Consider the following 21109-nt stretch of genomic DNA (forward strand, 5'->3'; position numbering starts at 1 on the left):
TTCTTCAACTTCCATCAAACCTGCAATAACAACAAGGTAAAGCCCAGTACCTCACAGTCCTTGTGTCTCCTTTGCCGAGTTCTGTCCAGTCTCCCGTTATCCGATGGTCAAAGACTCCATTGGAGAAAGGTAACACCAGTTCCGCTTTGGTCAGTCACACCTCTTGTATGGAACCTTGCTGCAGTTGTCTTTAGGGGTTTTCGGATTGAGTATCATCCTCTGCGATTCTATGGTCTATGTTTCTCAAACTGTGCTAGCAAAAGTGGTACATATGGTCTTGAACTCTTTAGGTTCAATGATAGTTATCAGTTAAGCTGGTTATATGATGATGATAAGCATCTCTTCTCTACCCTCCTCATCACCCGGATCCCATACCAACTAGCCCTTGAAGCGTTTTATCGAAGTGATCTAATCCCTCTGCTTTGGATGTTAAAGCAACCTCCTCTCGACTACACAAATATAGTCTTCCGAGTCTGTGCTGTTTGGATACTGTGGGCAGTGCTTCTTGCCCCTATGGACTCCAAAGTATCGACTCTCTTCTCATCGTCTAAGCGTCGTTTGACCAAGACCAACCATCCGTCCTCTGGTTTATCCAAGGATGGTCTATGGATTTACCTTGATCTCACATGTGCCAATGGGCTCCCAAACTCATGGTTTAATCTTATGGCATTGGGAATGTTCTTTCTTGTATTATTTTGAACTTTGGAACTCTACCTCATTCATTAAAACAAAAGGTTTGACAAAAAAAAAGAGTAGTATGTGCATCTTTATTCCGAACACCTAGTATTCCACCTTCTTAATAATTTTGAAATATATATAAATATAACAATATTAAATTAAGGTAAAAACAAGAGGCTCGATATCGACGCTCTTCTGTCTTCTCATTTAATTTCGGGTTTTATTTAAATATGATCTAGAATCGAAAGAAAGAAAGAAAGAAAGATCCGTGAGTTGGCTAATTTCATGTGCATGACTTCCAAATGTTATCTTTTTCCTCTTGTTAAGGGACTTGTAAAAATGTTTTTTGGATGCTCTCTAATTATTCTTGGATTCAGGAGTTTCTTTCATCTACAGATTAAACGATTGTTTCCAAATTTTCTCCAAAAAGAAGAAAAAAATGACATTATTGCCGTGCATTTAGATCCAAGCTACGTGCTCTACGGGAAAACTGAAAATTCAATGAAAATCCAGAAACATGCGACGACCAAGACTTTTGTCGGATCAAGACACACTCGGGACAAGTCAAACGGAAGCTAAAAGGTTTATGTGGGGATGTGGCTAAAAGAACATAATCGTTAGTAACACTCAAACCATATGACCAGTTGTAATTTAAAACTTGTAAAATAAAATAAATTAGTATATGATTTGGAACGAGAATATTTATCAAATGAGTCAATGACTTGTCCCAGGGTTTGGATTTTGGAAGAATAAAAATTCCAACGTTTACCAAAAATTGAAAAAAAACATAAGAAACCGTTGTTAATCTTGGCATTTTGTTTGAAAGAAAGAAACAAAGCTCTCTTCATTGTGATGCTTTATGGAGGAAAAAGAAAATTAGCTGGAAAGTGCCAAAAGGCCGATTCAAAAACCAATGGAGCCTTACGTCAAAAAAGCTCCCTCATTTCCTAATAGGACCATCTTTCACCATAACAATGTTAGATGAGATCTAAAAAGATAAGATATGACAAAAAAACACATGCTACTTCAAAATCCTGTCTCAAGATGATCCATTGATCGAACACATAAAGCAAACACACAAATAGCACTACAAATATCTGTCTTTAAAACTTGTCTAAACAAAGATTTTTAAGTATCCAATCTAGAGAGGCAAACAAAATATCTGATAGAACAGAACTTAAATTTCAAGAACTCAAGAGTAGAGAGATACAACATGATGTGAGTAATCACTGGCTAGGAGAACGGTCTCCATTTCGTGCCGCACGAGGGACCAGGCTCCGGCTCCTGCTCTGCCTAGGGACTGGGCTTTGGCTCCTGGCTTGTTCAGGCGTATAACTCCTGTTTCTTCTTGGGCTCACGCTTCTTCTAGGGCTTCTGCTGTGGCTCTTCACTCTCCCAGGACTTCCACTGCGAACCCTTGAGCCATTATGGGGTGGTGAGCGAGAGTATGACCTCTCCTTCTCGTATCGTCTATCCTGAGGTGAGACAGACCTGCCATATTGAGAGTTGAGTGTTTTAATCCATCAGAGAACTGTAATGACATCTGACAGTATGAAATTCAGACAGGCACGCAGAGCTAGTTACCTAGATTGATGTCTTTTAGGGGGAGGAGAATTATAGCCGCGGCTACGTGATCGTGATCTACGACCACCACGACGAGGGGGAGGAGAACGAGAGTACCGAGGAGGAGAACGCCTTCTGTCATGAAACCTGTTGCTCCTACAAATATGAAAAAAATATAAGTTAAGATCAAGTCATCTCCAGGGGTTGTATAGAGACAAACTAATCCTAATCCGGTGTCCCTTGTTCAAAGGAGGAAGAATCTCAATTCACCTTCCACCTCGATCCCTTGTTCTCATTTCAGTTGGCTTCTTCCGGTTTTCTTCTGCAAATACGACAGTCAACTCACGACCAAGAAGAAGAAAACCATCCATGTTATGTTTTGCGTCAGCAGCATCAGCAGGTTCCACATACTGAATGAATCCAAACCCCCTTGGATCTCTGCAAAAGAAAATCCAAATAAAGAAAACAATGACCAAGGAAGATGAACAGTCAACACAATGACCAAGGAAGATGAACAGCTTTGACGGGAAGCCTTTTGAAAAAGTTGGCCTTACTATCTCCTGCAATAGAAGCCATCATGATAAACATGAAAAAAGCAAGCACTTGCCTGCAAACCTTGCAAGTTTCAGTATAAAGAGGACTTCTTCAAGACTTGATACATCTTCAAATTGAATTCAAACCCAACTTCCTTCCAACCTTCACTACCATTTAGAACATCTTCCAAAGAACTCTAATTACTTCATTGGTCTCTTCAATTCTCTAGATTCACTGTTAAACCTAAACAACTTTAATAAACACGCTCGAAGTGTGATCGAACATGAATTATATCACTGTATTCTTTCCCTAAAGTGACTAGAAGAGGATGAAGTTCTAGGTGTACTATACCTACTCACACTGGAAATGTTTTAAGGCTCCAAATATGATTTATCTATCAAGAAATTTAGAAATTTTCTATAAATCTAACCAATTCATGAGCTTTAGATGTGATGTAGATTCACAAAATGTGGTTTACGAAGCAATGAAAACTATTAAAAAGAGACACGATCTAATTAAAGCAATGTAAAATAATGCCCCGGGAGTTAAAACATTCAATGTCTTACTGAGCATGCTCACCCAGTATAGTAATCCCTTGGAAGGTAGATGTCCTTGACAACACCAAACTGCTCAAAAGGCCTCCTAAGGTCTTCTTGCCTGGAGAAAAGAGAGTCAAGCGAAAACGGAGTCAACCTATTGCAAAGATCTGTGACATTCTTGTAATATAGAAACAGAAGTTCATGCATGAGCTATAACTAGAAACGTTACGCCTTAAATGCTTCTAAATATATTTTGCGCCACACAGTAAGAGCACCCAACATATCTATCAAACTAAGATGACGCAATGTACATCAGCTTTTTGAAAGCCTTTTTCAGGCAAACAAGCAAATATGGAATCACAGAAACTTACAAAGCCACATATCCCATTGAAAAGATACGGTCCAAATAGAGAAAAAGGAAGAGTAGGGAATCACAGATAAAGTAGTAAAGAACAAACCTGCAATCATGACGTAGGTTGCGAACCAAAAGACTGGTAGGGAGATCCCTGTCACGACTCCCACCATATCGTCCTCGAGGACTAGGGCTGCGGCCCCTCCTTCCATAACCCCTTGGTGGTGACGGAGTGTAGCTTCTTCCCCTCATTGAGTCTAGACTTCAAGTTCTATATCAATCAAGAAACCAAAAGAAACTGAGTTAAGAAAATGTCGCAGATATGATAGAATGCTCAACATATAAGAGAACAAGAACACTTCAAAAGAGCACAAAAAAAACAAAAATTGAACTTGGGCCACCAGAAAACATGTCAAGTACTAACTTTTAAGCTTCTAAGAAGCCATATACGCTACCCAACAACATAATCTCTACCAAGATTACAAATTTGAGATCAATTCGATAGATAGGGACCCAACGAATCGAGAAAAAATTGAACTTTTTATGTTATCAGAAAACGTAAATCTCCGATCTATTACGTTTCCTTCATCAACTAATCAACCACACCCGCGAACCCATGAATATGAAGGTAATAGGAATCCCAACCGGGAATAAAGGTAAAGTTCTTCCCGCCGTTAAAAGTCGGGATAATGTAAGAAGAATAAGAAGAAGGAGGAGAAGAAGAAGAAGAACAGATAAGACATCGAGAAGCTTACCTCAGCTAAGGACGGTGTTAAGAAGGACAGTGTTAAGAAGAACGGCGGAGAACACCACAGAGGGAAACGAGAGACGGTGAGTAATAATAGAGGGAAGAGTGAAACCTAGTTTTCCTTTGTCTTGGTTGGATCTTATGGTGTAGGGTTTTTTCTGCAATTCTTTTATTTTTATTTTTCCTTTTTTATGTTTTGCCACCAAATCCTTTCCTTTTTTTCTTCTTTCTCAACTTTTTGCCTCTAAATTCTTCCAAAAGTTAGTTTTCCGCTTATACTTTCTCTATATTACATGTAGACCCAAAATTTCTCGTCAAATCGACTTATTTTCATTAAATTTCATCTTTGAATTTAAGAAACAAAAAATAATTGAAAAAAAAATGAAATATAAATTATATTAATTGACACTAATGTAAGAGGGTAGAACTATAATTTAGGGTCTGTTTTGGGAAACCAAATCATCTGAGTCAAAAACAATAGATATCGTGATTCTAAAGGGTTAAAAGCGCAAATCTATAAAAAAAAAACATGACAAACCCCTACTATACTATAAAAAAGACTTTTTTTTTTCCTCTTTCTCATTCCGTAACGGGCCCCGCCTCCACTTTGTTCTACCGCCGACGACGTACGTTAGTGATCGCCGGTCAGTCTGTCTTCTCTTCTCTTCTCCGTCTCAACCTCATTGGAGAATTCAATCGTGTTTCTAGCTATGTTTGAATTGTTCATTGTTAGGGGTTTAAGGAAAGCTATGTGTGTTTTGGTAGTGTTGCGGCTTTATTTGGCCTAAACAGATATTAGCTATTCTGTTCAGACGAATGTGGAGTCCTGATTAAACTCTCTAAAACTACCCTGTGATCTTACTACCTATTGGATTGGTTTTGAAATTTAAGAGTCTTGAAGCTCATAACCACTGTGGTAGAATGTAATTGGAATCTATGGCTTATATAGACCCATTTCTTAGGCTTGTATGACAATAGAGATGGATGAGGATGATGCTAGTAACGAGGTGAAACCACTTATGTAATGCAGTTCCAGTTAAATCTATTCTATATAGTGCTTGATTATGCTAAAAAATTTCACTTATTAGGTTTGTATACATGTAGAGCATGTATGTTTTCTCTTTTGCTATTTAAAATGGCTGTAGCATTTGGTTTTGTTTATATTTTTCAGTTTCCCTCTCCAGGAAAAGTGTATCCAAACCTACACAAATTGGTTATACTACTAAGACGATTATGTAATCCAAGTTTGTTATTTGGCTATGTCATTTTACAGAAATTACTGAGGCAGAATTTAAGACTGTTGTTCCTGAGTCAGTGTTGAATAAGAGAAAGAGGGAGGAAGAGTGAGCACTCGCCAAGAAACAGGAGCTTGAGTCTGCCAAAAAGCAGAATGCTGACATGAGGAAACTCATTATTAACCGGGCAAAGCAAAGCAGTACTCCAAGGAGTACCAGGAGAAAGTTTTTTTTTTTTTCTTTTCTAATCCAAGTTTAATTTGCAATTTTGTCTAATATCAGATTCATGGAGAGTTTTGGCTACTTGTTTTCTACAGGAAATGGAGTTAATCCAGCTGAAGCGTGAGGCAAAGTTGAAAGGAGGCTTTTATGTTGACCCGGAAGCAAAATTGCTTTTCATTGTTCGTATCCGGGGGTAATGTGATCTTCTATCTCCCAAATGTGAGGGATGTTTTACTTCTAGAACTGTTTTCTCATTTCTGTCTTTGTTTTTCATTCATCAGTATCAATGCCATTGACCCAAAGACAAAGAAGATTTTGCAACTTTTGCGTTTAAGACAGGTAACACAATCTTATGGTGAGAGATTAGTACATTTAAACCAAATTTAAAACAAAAAGAAAAGGATAGTATCTGACACTATGATACTTTATTGCAGATTTTTAATGGTGTATTCTTGAAGGTCAACGAGGCAACTATTAACATGCTTCGCCATGTTGAACCCTATGTGACCTATGGGTACATCTATTCTCACTTACATTTCAAATTTTTCTTTTTACATTTAAGCCGGTTTGTCTTACCCATGGGAAACTCTTGTTTACCTCAGATACTCAAACTTAAAAATTGTGAAGGAATTGGTTTACAAACGAGGTTTTGGAAAGCTTAACCACCAGAGGATTGCCTTGACAGAACTCCATTGTAGACCAGGTGACTACCTTCAGTATATTTCCTTCATCATGTCTGATTCTGTTCATATTAGGATATGACCATAAGTCAAATTTGTTGTCTTTTCTCCCACCCTTAAATATCGATGCTTTATTAACAGTGTTGAATCAAATTGGTCTCAAAGATTTGGATTGATGTTAATCATCAAAGGTCTATATTTATGTTCTCCTATACCGTTGAAACAGGGGCTAGGGAAGCATGGCATAATCTGTGTTGAAGATCTGATCCATGAGATCATGACTGTTGGGCCACATTTCAAGGAAGCCAACAACTTTGTGTGGCCATTCCAGTTGAAGGCACCATTGGGAGGGATGAAAAAGAAGAGGAACCATTACCTGGAAGGTGGAGACGCTGGAAACCGTGAGAACTTTATCAACGAGCTCGTTAGGAGAATGAACTGAACCGTAAGAGCTTCTACTCTGAAATATTATTAATTAGCAACAGGGGGTATATTCTTGATTTGGAAATATTGAATCAATATTAATGCCCTTCAGTCGAAACTTTCTAGTATTGATTGGTGAACATTATCTCTCAGCATTATCAATGTTCGGATGGAAAATAAGCTTTATGACTTAAGTTAATGTTGATATACATCACCTATTTGATAGTATTTCCTTGCACTATATACATCGACAGACTTGCATTGCATTTAGTACATGACTCAATTGTTAGAATGAATACAATTGATAGAACAGAAACGTACATTATCTCTTCCTTTGAAAATTTGTTTGTCTTGGCACATACGGTGACATGTATGACAAACCGGTCGAGAAGCACCATTGTTTGGAGCAATCTCGACCTCGAAACCACTCACTTTGATCTTATGACCAGATTTCAAATAAGGGTATTTCCCTAAGATGCAGTCGACATGTAGAGTGGTGGAGCAATCATGGCAGGTGTAGCAAAATTTCTTTACGTTTACCTTTTCTTCACAAATCTCACACCACCACTCTAGCTGCTTTTCAATTCTCTTCGAGTAATCTCTACCACAATATAGAGTGAGTGAGTGAATGTCATACTTGTATTTTACCAATTGTGGTAAATTCAAGCATTTGAACTCCAAGGGGAACCACCAACATTCGTAACATCGTGCCGCAAACCTTGAAGATTCAGTGCAACCTGCACACCTATAAATAAATTCATCAAAATATGCTGCGAGATAAAGAGGATGTTAGTGCGTACTATGGTGGAATGGTTCCGCAAAAGAAGCACACTTGACATCGATTTTATACCCACAATCTTCTTGGCTACACTTGTACATGAATCCGCAAGAGCGTTGGTTACATACAGAGCAAGTGAAGAACCCATTTTCGTAGTTCATCGTGGTTAGCGGATGAACATGTATCGCATGTTCCATCTTCCGAGGAAGACTCGCACACACGTCGTGGAGAGCAAAGTCGCATTGCTTGCAACCTAAGTAACTACCAAATTCAATTGGAAGGATGCAGGCTTGACATACTTGTTCAATTTCCTCCTTGTCGTCCATATCGAGTATCAGTAGGTCATGTTCATGGCTAAAATGGCGTTTTGATTTTGCATCTATTTCCACCAACGCCGCAAAATCAACTTCAGAGTCAATCTCTTCTGGTTCAGGTTCTTCTTCAAGATCTTTTCCATCCCACACACTGAAAGTAATTATACATGATGAATGGACAACATAATTACATGTTTTATCAATACAAGAATATCCTCCATATCTAGCTTCAACATATTCCCGACAAACTCCACAAATGTTATCGCCATGATAATTGATACGAAGATTGTGAGAGAGACGATGTGAATGACGTGTGATCTTTATAACCTTTGGTAAGTATATACAGTGTCTATGTACAATGAAATCGCATTGCAAACATCCGTAATATATACTTTTATCTTCCCTCCCACAAACATCACAACGAACATAAATCTCTCTACGAATGAAAGTTAGAGTATGCTCATGAATCTTTGGATAAGTTATTGTGAGACAATCCCTGTGGACATGGGATCCACATCCACGGCAATAATATGCTAAAGATTCAAAAGAAACCTGACTTTTACACAAACTGCAAATTGCTTCTCTAGATTCGCATGGAGATTCTTCATATATGTGTCTAGAGTGGATATTGTAATACATTACGGCGATGTGATTTTGTAAGAAATGGGATTTCTAACTTGATGTATATAGACTATATAATCGAATCATGTCGTATATATAGATAAACTGTTATTCTCCTTGTATGTACGTACAACAAAGAAGAGGATATCGATGGATGCTTGGGGAATAAGCTAAGTCCATAACAATACTTTGTACATGTACTTACGCCATTGCAATTTTTTTTTTTTTTTTTTGTCGAATGTTCTCTATCACATTATAGAGTCTGGACAATCCGTTCGAAATCTTGATTCGGTTGGTAAAGAACAAGAATATTACTTTCTTTGTCTGTAAAAGGTTTGAGCCATATGCTAATCTGGAATTAGGGTTCAAAATTGTCATAGGCCCAATTTGTGCCAAAGTTTTCATTGGGCCAAAATTAAAAAAGATGGTCCATGATCAGTTCCATGTTCCTCTGCTTGACCGGTCTCTCCCCTGTTTGAGTCCCTTGAAATTAGTAAAAACTGCTGATATCGAACAGGTAGATTATATCCAAACACACTTACCGAATGTTTTTTTCTAGATTCGAAAACCAAACAGAGCTACTCTTTGTCTCAGAAGATCTCTGACATATAGAGTCATCATGTTTCTAGTGCATAACAGATTCATGCACGCGAGCAGGGTTATTGAAACTGAATCGTTAAAGAGATTATTGTGTCAAAAAGGAGTAGTGTTATAAACGTATAAGTTATAATCCAGCTAATATTCTCCCTAGTTAAGCCATATCATACAAACTTTGTCTCCAAAACTAATCACAATGCCCATGTGGCTTCAATAGTGGCTCTCATTTATTAACTAAAAATAATTCCTCAGATCTTATTTTCCGTAGTACCTTGTTGCTGCATAAGTGCATTTTAGTCTCCGAACCTGTTCACATTTATGACATTCATCTTTTTTAATGACCTCTAGTCCAAGTACAGCTAGTTGTACTTGTCTCTGTACATTCACGATAAGGAGGAATCAGGAAAAAAAAAAAAAAAAAAGTTATTATATTCAAAAATTCAGTTTACTATTTTACTTCCTTGATTTATTTGGTAGAGATATGCATCTCCAAAGTGCAGAGTAATCTTGATTTTTTAGGTTCTAAATCAAGAATTTAAGATATATAGTATGGTAGGTGAGGATGAGATATCAATGCATCTGACTTGCTTGATTTCGTTTGGGTGACAGGTAAGTGTCGACCATGACAGGTGAGCTATGCAATACCAGAAATGGCTTATGATTTTCGAAACTTGTTCGAACTTCCCATGAACCAATGAAAACTCTTCTCATAGAGACTCATCAAACACACGAATCACATATAATAAAGGAAAAATGAATAATAAAGATCATAAAGGAAAGAGACAGAGGATCAGATTTTTTTGTCAATGGAAGGTATTCATTGCATTCATTCTATATATGGCTCTCTTTGTTTATATCTTGAGGGGGTTGTTGTTGTGCAAGCCAGCTTTGTATCATATGATATCTGTGTCTCTTAATTGTGGTTTTTATAAGGGGTTATACTTTAACTGTTCGTTTCATGCCATTTTTGAAATTTCGTTATGGTGAACAAGCACATGGTCTGGATTTAGCATAGTAATCAACCAATTTGTTTCGCATGAGTCATGAATATGATTGCCTTACTTCTCTTTTGTATATGCTGATGCTGTTGACACTTCTTGGCTACAAATGATAGATTATGTAATTAGCGAGATAATGACGGCATGATAATATGATATTATTTATTTGCATCTCTTTTGTTTATTGTGAAACGCGTTTTACAGTTCACCTTACAAATGAAAATGTGATTTCTTTGTAATGTTAAAATATGCAAATGTGATATATCGGGGAGAAAAATTCATGGACCCATGTAATTATATGCCCAAAAGGCTAAACCAGACCAAAATTTGAATATTAAATTGGCACAACTACTGAACATGTTTTACATAATCTGCATGATTAATATCTATTAGCTGTAGTACTTGTGTGTATTTGTGTGGTCTTTAAACAAATGAAGTCTGTTAATTGATTTTTGGATGTATATGATTTTCTTCTAGATCTGATCACTTTGTGGTTTTTGAAATGCAAGGCATGGATTGTGCATGGTCGTCGTACCTATCCTATTCCTAACTAAGATGTTTCATATTAATTTATAATCATGATTATCTAATAATTACGTTATTATGTGTACAATTTGGATTTTAATAGTATAAATAACTATACGTGGTTGGTCTGGACCGTCTGGTGATCATCACCATATTTTCGGTAGTTGAAAAAGAAAAGATGATTTGTCCATGTCAAAAGGTAAGATTACAAAGTTTAGCTTTTACTTTGAAATTTCGTTTTCCCGTTTCCAAAATCATCTTTATAGTTGACTTGACCGTAATTTTCGTGGGAAACACTCTGAAGTTTTGACTTCATCATATTTACTAGGCTTGGGTTTATCCGTTTATGAGTATTTTTCTCGTTGACCAACTTGCCGTACAAGTTCTATAAATAGTTAAATACTCCTCATCAAAATGTTAAAAGTCTTTGATTTTGACATTTTTGGGCCAAGAGAGAGACATGAAAATCCCATGATTTTGAGAAACAATTAAGGAATTATCTTATATTCCTTAATAACTTGTATTCGGAGTAATAGATCTGTATAATTCTCTTTTGCCCAAAAAAAAAATAAAAAATTGTATGATCAGATATTTGACAAGGTAAATGTAATAGGTGGCTAGACCAAGCTTTCAAACAAATTTTGCAAAAGAAAACTAGCCTTCTAAAGCTGGGCCTCCAGATGATATAAATTCACATTTTAAAACCATAAATTTATATGTTTGGAAAAAAAAAACTATAATATGAGATATATATTCCAAAGTAGATGAACTATCTATTAATAGCTTAAAATACTATTTGACCTAATGGAAACATCTCATTAATTTAAGATATAACCATAAGTTTTGTCCCCATGTTGAAATGGACGGCCATGATGTGTAACTGATGATGGCGATAGATGATGACAATATTTTTATTTTGTTTTTTTATGTGTTACCCCAACACAATAATAGATAGTTTGAAACTTTCATTTAACTCAACTTTTAGTTTCAGTCACATATTAATTTCCTTAAGAACAAAGATTTGAACCAGTAAATGTATAAAATCGTGTAATTTGGTTGAGATGTATGAACTGAATCTTTCAAACTAGTTGACCAACTTTTTATGTGCACTTAGACCATCTCCAATAATCTTCTATTTTTTCCTCTATAATAGGAGTGATTTTTACTCCAATAGTCCTTTATTTTCACTTCAAAAATAGAGATTGCTATTTTTTCCTCTATTTATAGAAGAACTCTACTTTTTCTTACAAAAGGTTCCTCTATTTTATTATAGAGGTGAGAATAGAGGACCATTGGAGTAAAACTCACCTCTATTATAAAGATTTCTATTATAGAAGAAAAAGTAGGGAAAACCATTGGAGATGGTATTAGACCTTAGCTTTTAAAATTTATGTTTTGAGAAAATAACAAGATTGACATTTACGCCATCGGTAATTACTAGCTACTGAGATACTAGTATTTTACTATTTTTGTATGGACAATATGAATAAATAAGTCAACAAGCAAACAACAAACTATGATATCCTTTGGAAATGCTAGAGACGTTAGAATATCAATATACCAAGTCAATCGTTGCAAGTAAAACCGTGTGATAAAAGGTCAACGGGAATTATTATTTTTTACATATGGGAATTAATATTTACAAACTATTTATCGATCAATTAACATAGAAGATATAACTAGTTGAAAGAAAAGAAAAGAAAAAAAAGACTTGAAAGGTAAGTCACTTCAAAATTAAAATAAAATTGTCGAGTGAAATTTCGAATCCACAATATGTTTCTAAAATTATTATACATGTGGTCAACATTTTGTTAAGTTTCATGTCTTTATAATAAGACAACTAACGAATTGGTTTATGTCTATTATGCCTATTGTATATTAATAAGTTATTCCTATGTTTAATATGGGATTTTAATTAACACGTTCTTATGAAATTATGAGATTTTAATCTACTATATGATCAGAGACATATCATTTGAATCAAAATCCAGACTCCAATACACATGTTAAATATCATGGATTTTAATTTCATAATCAATCGGCGATTAATAAAATGACACATGTCTTGTACATTACTTTTGATTTGTGATAGGTTCTGCTATAAAATCTTAACACATTTATATGTCACAAATATATTTTTCCTATTAATAAGAACATAAATAATAATTAAAAAAAAAAAAGAACATAAATAAGAAAAATATAAAACATTTTCACGTGTAAAATAATTAAAATAGTGAAACCATAAATATCTGTGATTAATATATGTAAGAGGTAGATGGATCATGAGTAATGAAGTATTAAATGAGATCCATAGTCTACAACTAATTCCCTTTTTGGGTTTACTCCTTTGGTCTTTTCTTCTACCGTCCAATAAATGAAGCAAACGGAACAGAATAAGTTTTACTTTTTGGACTCACAAGATTAGTACTACTAGTAGTTGTTACTTGTTATATCCATTCCACACGTTGAGACAGAAGAGCGGTAGAGACTAGTACTGTAGATGAGTTTTGAACGAGAGCTAGTCAACAAGAGACTAAAAATCCAGCAAGGGTCAACAAAGCAAAAGTGGCCGTACTCTCTTGGGAAAAGATAAAACAACAAACAATAATAGAGTAGTAGTGTACGAGACGGTGCACCGCACACACAGGTGGTTCGCCTCACTCCTACTTGTCGTCGCGTCGGTGCACTTTTTTCTCTCTCTTTTTACTGAACCAACCCCGCGTCTTCTCCTTTTGGAATCTTGCGGCTTCGTTCTTTTGGTCTCTATCATGCACATTTTTATTTAATAGTATTTGTAATCTCAAATGGTCTCCTTCATTGGACGATTCTATCCTTATCAAGAATCCTCTCTGGCTTTATTTAATTCGTCCTTGTGCTTCCCAGCTGGCTTTCGGCTGTTGTTATGCTATCACTCTCTCATCCTTTGACTTTTATCTTTCGCTACCTACGTAAAACTTTTACTACTAACTTTGTACATCTTATTCATCTTCAAATGTATCTTGGATCATTAACGGTAATTACCTTTTTAAATTAGGCCGCGTTACTCAAAGCAGAGTTCCAAAAGTTTTACTTAGGCAATAGATTCAATAATAGAAACTCTATCTAACCAACTTGTCCATATTCTTTTTTCTTCGTATTCAAGTTGGGTATTATTACTACTACTAAATACTTTAATCATTGAATCAGGGACAAATGAACTTTACAGAAGCCATTACTAATAGTTGTATAATTAGATCAGATCAATCATATTTTAAGCGGTTATATATATACTAGTAGTACTAGTATGTATGATTGTTGATGTCAAATTAGTATATATGATTGGTCCATCGTAATTTTTTAAAAAGGTGCCTCTAATTACCATTCCACAGATCTATGATTCTCGAGGACACAAAAAAGTGTCATAAATTCGAGTGCCGCCAAAAAAGATACGGTTGTCTCCACGTTAGGTACGGTGTGGTACTTGAAGCGACATAAGCCTCGTGGAACGATATGAACTCTACACGTGGCGAGCTTACCGATGTCTTCTGTACGGTCCGAAGTTTGTTTACGTCAAACTATGCCATTTTTCTAATAGGGAGTATTGGTATATAATTTAATTAGTTTAAAATCGTTTCATTATATGCTAAGAACAAAATCTAAGATGCTTGGTTTTTAATTCTTTCGTGAACGATTATGGTCTAAATAAAGAGAACTAAATCCAAGTTCACGATTTTGTGATTTGGAAACCATGTTTCAGTGAAATTGTATTATTTCTTGAACGTTTTTCATATGGATAATGGATCAGATTTATAAATATAGTATAAACACAATAATTAGTTACTTACGGTTTTATAGAGGTACTATTGTTTCTTTTAGTGTATGGAACCTGTCGTCTCCCGTTATTAAATCTATCACAAGTTCGAAATTTTTTCTCAAATTGCAAATCACACAAGATAAATAAAAGATATGAATGCTAATGAAGCAATGCAATCAGCCAATTACTTTGACATTATGAATGAAATTGTGCATTTAATGATCCGTACATACCGAGCCAAAATACTTATTACTACCAGCATTCACTCATTGAGATCTGAGCTGACAGTTGTATTCACTCATTAGTATAATTTGAAAATAATAGTGAATGTTAGTGTTCGACGAAGGGAATAAAATCGATGAGATCTAAGCTTAGTCTAACTATTTGATTTTATGATTCTTGTTATTCGGACACATATATCAAATCTTGTTGGTTCATTGTTTTCTAGGATTCTATAAACTACTACGACCAGTTTACACAATCTTTTTTTCGTTAAATTATACTAGAGAACCTTCATTTCTTTCTACGTATACGTCCATGTTAAAGATCGATTCACTTGTTTTTATACTACTACTTAGTTACGAGCATTTATATCTAGCTGGTATAAGATATGACTACATTACATTATAAACGTTCTTATATAGACAACAAATTGACCACTTAATTACATTTACAGTACATATATAAATATAAGATGTGTTTGGTTGAATTAGGACCAGTTCGTTTGGTACTGTACTATCACAAGCTTCAAAAGTCTAATCCTCTAAATTCGCATCAAATTGTGCTGCCAACCAGACTTGGAATGCATGAAACTAGTACATTAGGGAATTGAAAGAGTATAGAAAATACTTTTGAAATCATTTAGTTAGCCTTTCCAATACGCGCGCATGTGCACGGTGGCTTTATACTATGTCTTGACCGATGTTTAATTAGCATAAAGTATTATTTTCTTGCGGGGGTGGGAGAGTTTATTGGTTTTCTTAGTATAATTACGCGTACGTAGCAACTTTAAATTAATTTAATAGTAGTAATAAACTAAATAAGCATGTACTTATATAACTTTATCCATGTATATATAGTATATACTTACGTATCTCAGTACGTACGTATGATGTGTAAAGTTACGCGTATATGACCTCTTGTTCAAACTCACTTTTCATGATCATATATAAATATTTTTTTTGTAGTACATGTCAAAACTTAAAATATATAAGGATACGCAACTGTTTCCTATATCCCATAAAAAATTATTATTGTGCACAATGCATACAGCATACCACTACATAAAATTTTATGTCGACTTATATTTGTGTTAAGTACTAGTAATTTTTGTATCATTTGTCCATCTTCTATACTACCTACCTTCGCTACCTTTCACTTCTAATTAATCGACTAACAAGTATATAAGACTGACAAAAATGCAAGTATGTAACCGTGTTCTTTTTGATAAATATCGGTTTAATAACAGTAGTAGATTGTAGTTTAATATTAAATACTAGATGACGTACGAAAGAAATTTATTTTGTCTATAAATGTTGCTGAATAAAGGTGCATTTTGATTATACGGTTTTGATATGTTTAGAGTTTGTTGAAGGGACATATACGGAAACAGGTCGCTATCGACCTAATTTTTAAGAGAAAGTGCGCATATGCATGTATTATGTTATGTGGCACTTACCTTTTGAATACTATTAACATTTTTTCGGTTGATATATACAAAAGAAATACAAACTGTAGCAATTGCAATGATATACTGCGTTACTTACATTAACGCAGTTACCGTGTTAGCGTCGATCTTTGTTAATTACTGTTATTGATACAGCCAAGTAACAGACTAAACCGTAGCAATTGCAATGATATATGCTAATACGTAGACCATGTCGATACGGACAAAATTTTGAAATAAACTATTTTGAAGAACATATGTATATGATTATAAATGATGCAATAAAGTGTCGCTATGTGCAAAGGTTGAATGTTCCATTGCCTCGTTACATTCTGAATTAAAAAACGTAAACCGAAACACTCTAATTGTATATATGCTTATTTAATTCCATAGCTTTTGTTCTTATTAACCCACCAAAACACTTCTGATTGAATAGATTAGTAATCTGTGGGTCGCCACGAAAGGAAGAAGGAAATTTCACTTCTGATTGAATAGATTAGTATATGACGGAAACAAATTAATATTGAATTGTGTTTTAGTATTCTTTAAGAGATATGGATAAAGTGCAAAAGTTTCAACGTTACTAGTATTCACCTACTTAAAATTCCACGTCTGCAACTACGTCACACTATTATACTGGCTTTAAATTTCTACTAACGAATTCCCTAGAAAATGGAATGAGTCAAATCTTTTTTATATAGCTTGTAAGTCACGCGTTACAGTAAATAATCATAACAAAGTTAACTCAATAAACTTTCAAAAAAAAAAGAGAGAGACTAGTATATGCCAAACTGTGTAGTATATTATTAAGTACGAATTCATAAGTTTTTTTTTTTGTGTTGATAACAATTTCGAAAGATGTGTATATACGGAATTATATACTTTTATTATTACTTTGAGTAATATATTAGTAATTTAATGATCATGTATACTGTATTACATTTTTTTTTATAATAATAGGGTAAAGTGTTAATTTTGAATATGGAACTTTTGACCTCGTATGAATATTCCGCAGCTACAAACACGTGGTTTGAAATATCGACGCTTCTCTCTTCTCTCTCTCTTGTCGCTCTGGAGTTGAACGAACGGTAGTATTATATATATATAAACTCCATTGTTGAAGAGTTTGTAAAATATAACTTGCGATTTCTGAGCTTCCTTCTCTCCCTAACTCAAAACCAAAATAAAAACACCTAAAAACAAAGAAACCTTTTTCGAATCTTCGTTATCAAAAAAGAAGATTCAAGAGAACAACTAATAGAAAGAAAGATTCCTTAAAAAGAGCTTCTCTTCTTGTGGAAATAACTCACTCAAATCAAAAAGTATATTCGAGGTACTCATTCATCTTCTTCATCACCACTCATTCTCCTCTGTTTCATTCTTCTCTGCTTTCTAAATATTTGTCTCTGTTTCCACCAAAATGGGGTTTTTATCAAATCTTTTTGATATTAATTATTATGTGATGTCATTAGTAGAGAGCTTAAAAATAGCACTATTTTAGTTCATCTTATAAAATGTGTTTCGGTTACGAATTAGTTCTCGGTTCTGTTACAAATCCCGAATAATGCTCTGTTTTTATTTTGTTCAGATCCGAAAAGTTCTGATTTTTATGATTTTTTTTATTCTTTACTTCAGGTAAGAATTTGGGGGATCTGTTGAATGGGGGTATCATTCTCCTGTTCGTTCGCAGAGCAAGACGAAGTGGAGGCTGCTCTTGACTCAGTCACGGTAAAGTCCATAAGCTTTGGCGATGACGACGAGTGTAGAACTCCAAAGAGATCTGTCAATTTCAATGACGGGACTCTAGAGCCTAGGATTTTGAAATCTCTGGGATCTGGTAAAATGGTTGTTGAGAAATCTGTTAGCTTCAAAGGGATGCACCTCGAGAGAATGATCTCGCTTAACAGGTCTGTCTTCAAAGAAGATTACAACAATAAAGAAGACAATGGCTTTGAGATTGCTAAAGAGTTCTCAGTTCTTGATCCGAGTAATCCCAAACATGAAGCTGCTATTAAGCTCCAGAAGGTTTACAAGAGCTTCCGTACTAGACGAAAGCTCGCTGATTGCGCTGTGCTCGTCGAGCAAAGCTGGTTAGTTTTTTTTCTAACTCAATACTCTCAAAACGTTCCATTTGAAGACACTTGTTGTTGCTGTGATCTAATAATGTTTGTTTTCTATTCACAGGTGGAAACTTTTGGATTTTGCTGAGTTAAAGAGAAGTTCTATATCTTTCTTTGATATTGAGAAACACGAAACCGCGATCTCGAGGTGGTCTAGAGCGAGGACTAGAGCAGCTAAGGTTGGTAAAGGATTGTCAAAGAATGGAAAAGCTCAAAAGCTTGCTTTACAACACTGGCTTGAAGCGGTAAGTTAGAGATTCATCCCAGTCTTGTTTTTTTAGTTGTTTTGCTTTTTCGGTTGAGCGTAATCTGATCTTGTTTTATGCACTTTTGTTTTAACAGATTGATCCAAGACATCGGTATGGACACAACCTGCACTTTTACTACAATAAATGGCTCCACTGTCAGAGTAGAGAACCTTTCTTCTACTGGTAATTACTTCTCTCACCGACTTATTATCCCATTCCTGCTAAACATTTATTGTCCTAGATCAAGAAACTAAACTTAGTCATGGGTTTGATTCAAATGTTACAGGCTAGATATCGGCGAGGGGAAAGAAGTAAATCTTGTGGAGAAATGTCCGAGGTTGAAACTTCAACAACAATGCATCAAGTACCTTGGTCCGGTTAGTATCTATCCCTTTATCTCTGCTTAACAAGTAATAACGCTAAGAAATTAGAACTTGTTTCTTATTGTTGTCATGTATATGTTTTGTGTAGATGGAAAGAAAAGCTTATGAGGTGGTTGTGGAAGACGGCAAATTCTTCTACAAGCATAGCGGAGAGATTCTTCAAACTTCTGATATGGAAGATAGTGAATCCAAATGGATTTTTGTGCTCAGCACATCTAAAGTGTTATATGTTGGGAAGAAGAAGAAGGGTACGTTTCAACATTCAAGCTTCTTAGCTGGAGGAGCTACTGTCGCTGCAGGAAGATTAGTTGTTGAGGATGGTGTTCTCAAGGCTGTTTGGCCACACAGTGGACATTATCAACCTACAGCTGAGAATTTCATGGACTTTCTCTCTTTTCTAGGAGAGAACAATGTCGATATCACTGATGTAAAGGTAAGAGAAATAGACTCATTCATTGTTTTAGCTGGAAGCTGTTGAGGGTTATGTTCTTATAAGTGGTTTATTGCTGTGTTTCAGATGAGTCCTACAGATGAAGATGAGTTCTCTTTATACAAACAGAGAAGCACTCATATGAGAAACCATTCTTTGGAAGAGGATTTGGAAGCTGAGAAAACCATTGTCTTTCAAGATAAGGCTGATCCAATTGGAGAAGAGCAAACTCTTGTGAGAATTGAGTCCATGTCAAGAAAGCAAAGTGATCTTGAGACACCGGAAAAGATGGAATCTTTTAGCACATTAGGCGATGAAGTCCAATCCGCGGGTTCAAAGTTAACAAAAGTATCAGAAGACTACGATTCGGGTGACGATGAAGAGGAAGAGGAAGAGATGTTTGACTTAGAACAAGAGTCAGTGCCTTCAGAGCAGAGCTCACCCAGAGGAGGAGAAGAGGTAGAAACCAAGGAGAGTGAAGTAGTGAAGGTCACAGAAGAATCAATCCTAAAAAGGATCAATTCAAAAAAGGAAACTAGATCTTTCCAACTCGGGAAACAACTATCATGCAAATGGACAACAGGTGCAGGACCAAGGATCGGTTGTGTAAGAGATTATCCATCAGAGCTTCAGTTTCAAGCACTAGAACAAGTGAACTTATCTCCGAGAAGTGCTTCTGTTTCAAGGCTATGTTTCTCATCGTCATCACAAATGCAAACGCCCCAAATGTCACCGTTATGGCGAGGAATGTCACTACCGGCAGATTTATTACACTCACAAATTCTTAACTGATGCACATTCATAAGTTTTTTTATTCTCGATCTGATCTATTCTTTTTGTGTGAATAGAGAAGATGATGTGACTTAGAAATTCTTTTGTATTATTTTTTCCCTTTTTTACTGTAACAGAGTAGCATTTCATTTGTTTATTTAGTTTCTTGTTTAACAAGAAATTACAAAAGAAAAAAAAAAGTATTAATATTCTTTCGGCTTTTTGGTTTTGACTAAAGCCTGTGTAATACACACAGTCACACACTACAGCTTAATAATATTCGTCTAAATTCTCGACTGTTTGTGGTGGCACGTTAGTTATTTTGTTAATGGCCTAATGCAAACGAAATATTTGGGCTTTTAAAAGGCCCATTTTAAGTAGGTGAAGAGAAAAAAGCCGTTTATAGTGGTGGCCGCAACAAGAACCATGCCTAGTCCCACGCTTCTCCACCTACCACAAAGATAACCAAATTGCTTATATTCATTATGCAAGTATCTTCTGTAATGCTATTATATAAAGTCACGATAAAACTAATTGATCTTTTCCTACGATGTAATGTGTACGACTACGTTAATTACACAGAGACTAGTACTTTTTTTTAAGTAAAAGAAAAATATACTTATTTAAGGGATAGCCACTGAAGTCCTTAGACATAGTTACTTTTTTGTTGTTGACAATCATCATAAAATACTTAGTTATGAGGTCGAAATATGACAAAATTTGATTCTGCAATTATCATTGCTAAATGCTAAATAACAAGTTCACACTAACTAATTTTTTTTGACAAAAAGTCAATATATGTGTGATGTATGAACTCTTATAATTAGTCAAATGCATTGGATTGTTGGATTTCTTAAGTATTTTGATTCATGGTACTCTAATTAGTATATA

The 21109-nt window shown here is 35.2% G+C and overlaps 3 protein-coding genes and 1 pseudogene across 3 annotated transcripts; 2 read left to right on the forward strand and 2 right to left on the reverse strand.

The window, feature by feature from the left end:
• On the reverse strand, nucleotides 1701-4565 carry LOC104778067 (serine/arginine-rich SC35-like splicing factor SCL30A). Its single transcript, XM_010502437.1, has 6 exons — nucleotides 4422-4565; nucleotides 3773-3937; nucleotides 3355-3432; nucleotides 2512-2679; nucleotides 2263-2397; nucleotides 1701-2169 (listed from the first exon to the last, which is right to left on the reverse strand). Exons 2-6 carry the CDS (start codon nucleotides 3916-3918, stop codon nucleotides 1905-1907), a joined length of 792 nt encoding a protein of 263 aa, XP_010500739.1. The 5' UTR covers nucleotides 3919-3937; nucleotides 4422-4565; the 3' UTR covers nucleotides 1701-1904.
• Nucleotides 5395-7199, forward strand: LOC104778078 (annotated as a pseudogene).
• Nucleotides 7235-8734, reverse strand: LOC104704660. Its single transcript, XM_019246063.1, has one exon. The coding sequence runs from the start codon at nucleotides 8703-8705 to the stop codon at nucleotides 7764-7766; it is 942 nt and encodes a 313-aa protein (XP_019101608.1). The 5' UTR covers nucleotides 8706-8734; the 3' UTR covers nucleotides 7235-7763.
• On the forward strand, nucleotides 17385-20375 carry LOC104778085 (IQ domain-containing protein IQM2-like). The gene is given in 8 exon segments (XM_019245946.1): nucleotides 17385-17599; nucleotides 17902-18356; nucleotides 18451-18631; nucleotides 18729-18817; nucleotides 18921-19011; nucleotides 19106-19450; nucleotides 19535-20212; nucleotides 20215-20375. Coding segments are annotated over 7 exon segments (1836 nt in total). The 5' UTR covers nucleotides 17385-17599; nucleotides 17902-17925; the 3' UTR covers nucleotides 20236-20375.

The sequence above is a fragment of the Camelina sativa genome, chromosome 1 (assembly GCF_000633955.1).
Source record: "Camelina sativa cultivar DH55 chromosome 1, Cs, whole genome shotgun sequence".
Lineage (NCBI taxonomy): Eukaryota > Viridiplantae > Streptophyta > Magnoliopsida > Brassicales > Brassicaceae > Camelina > Camelina sativa.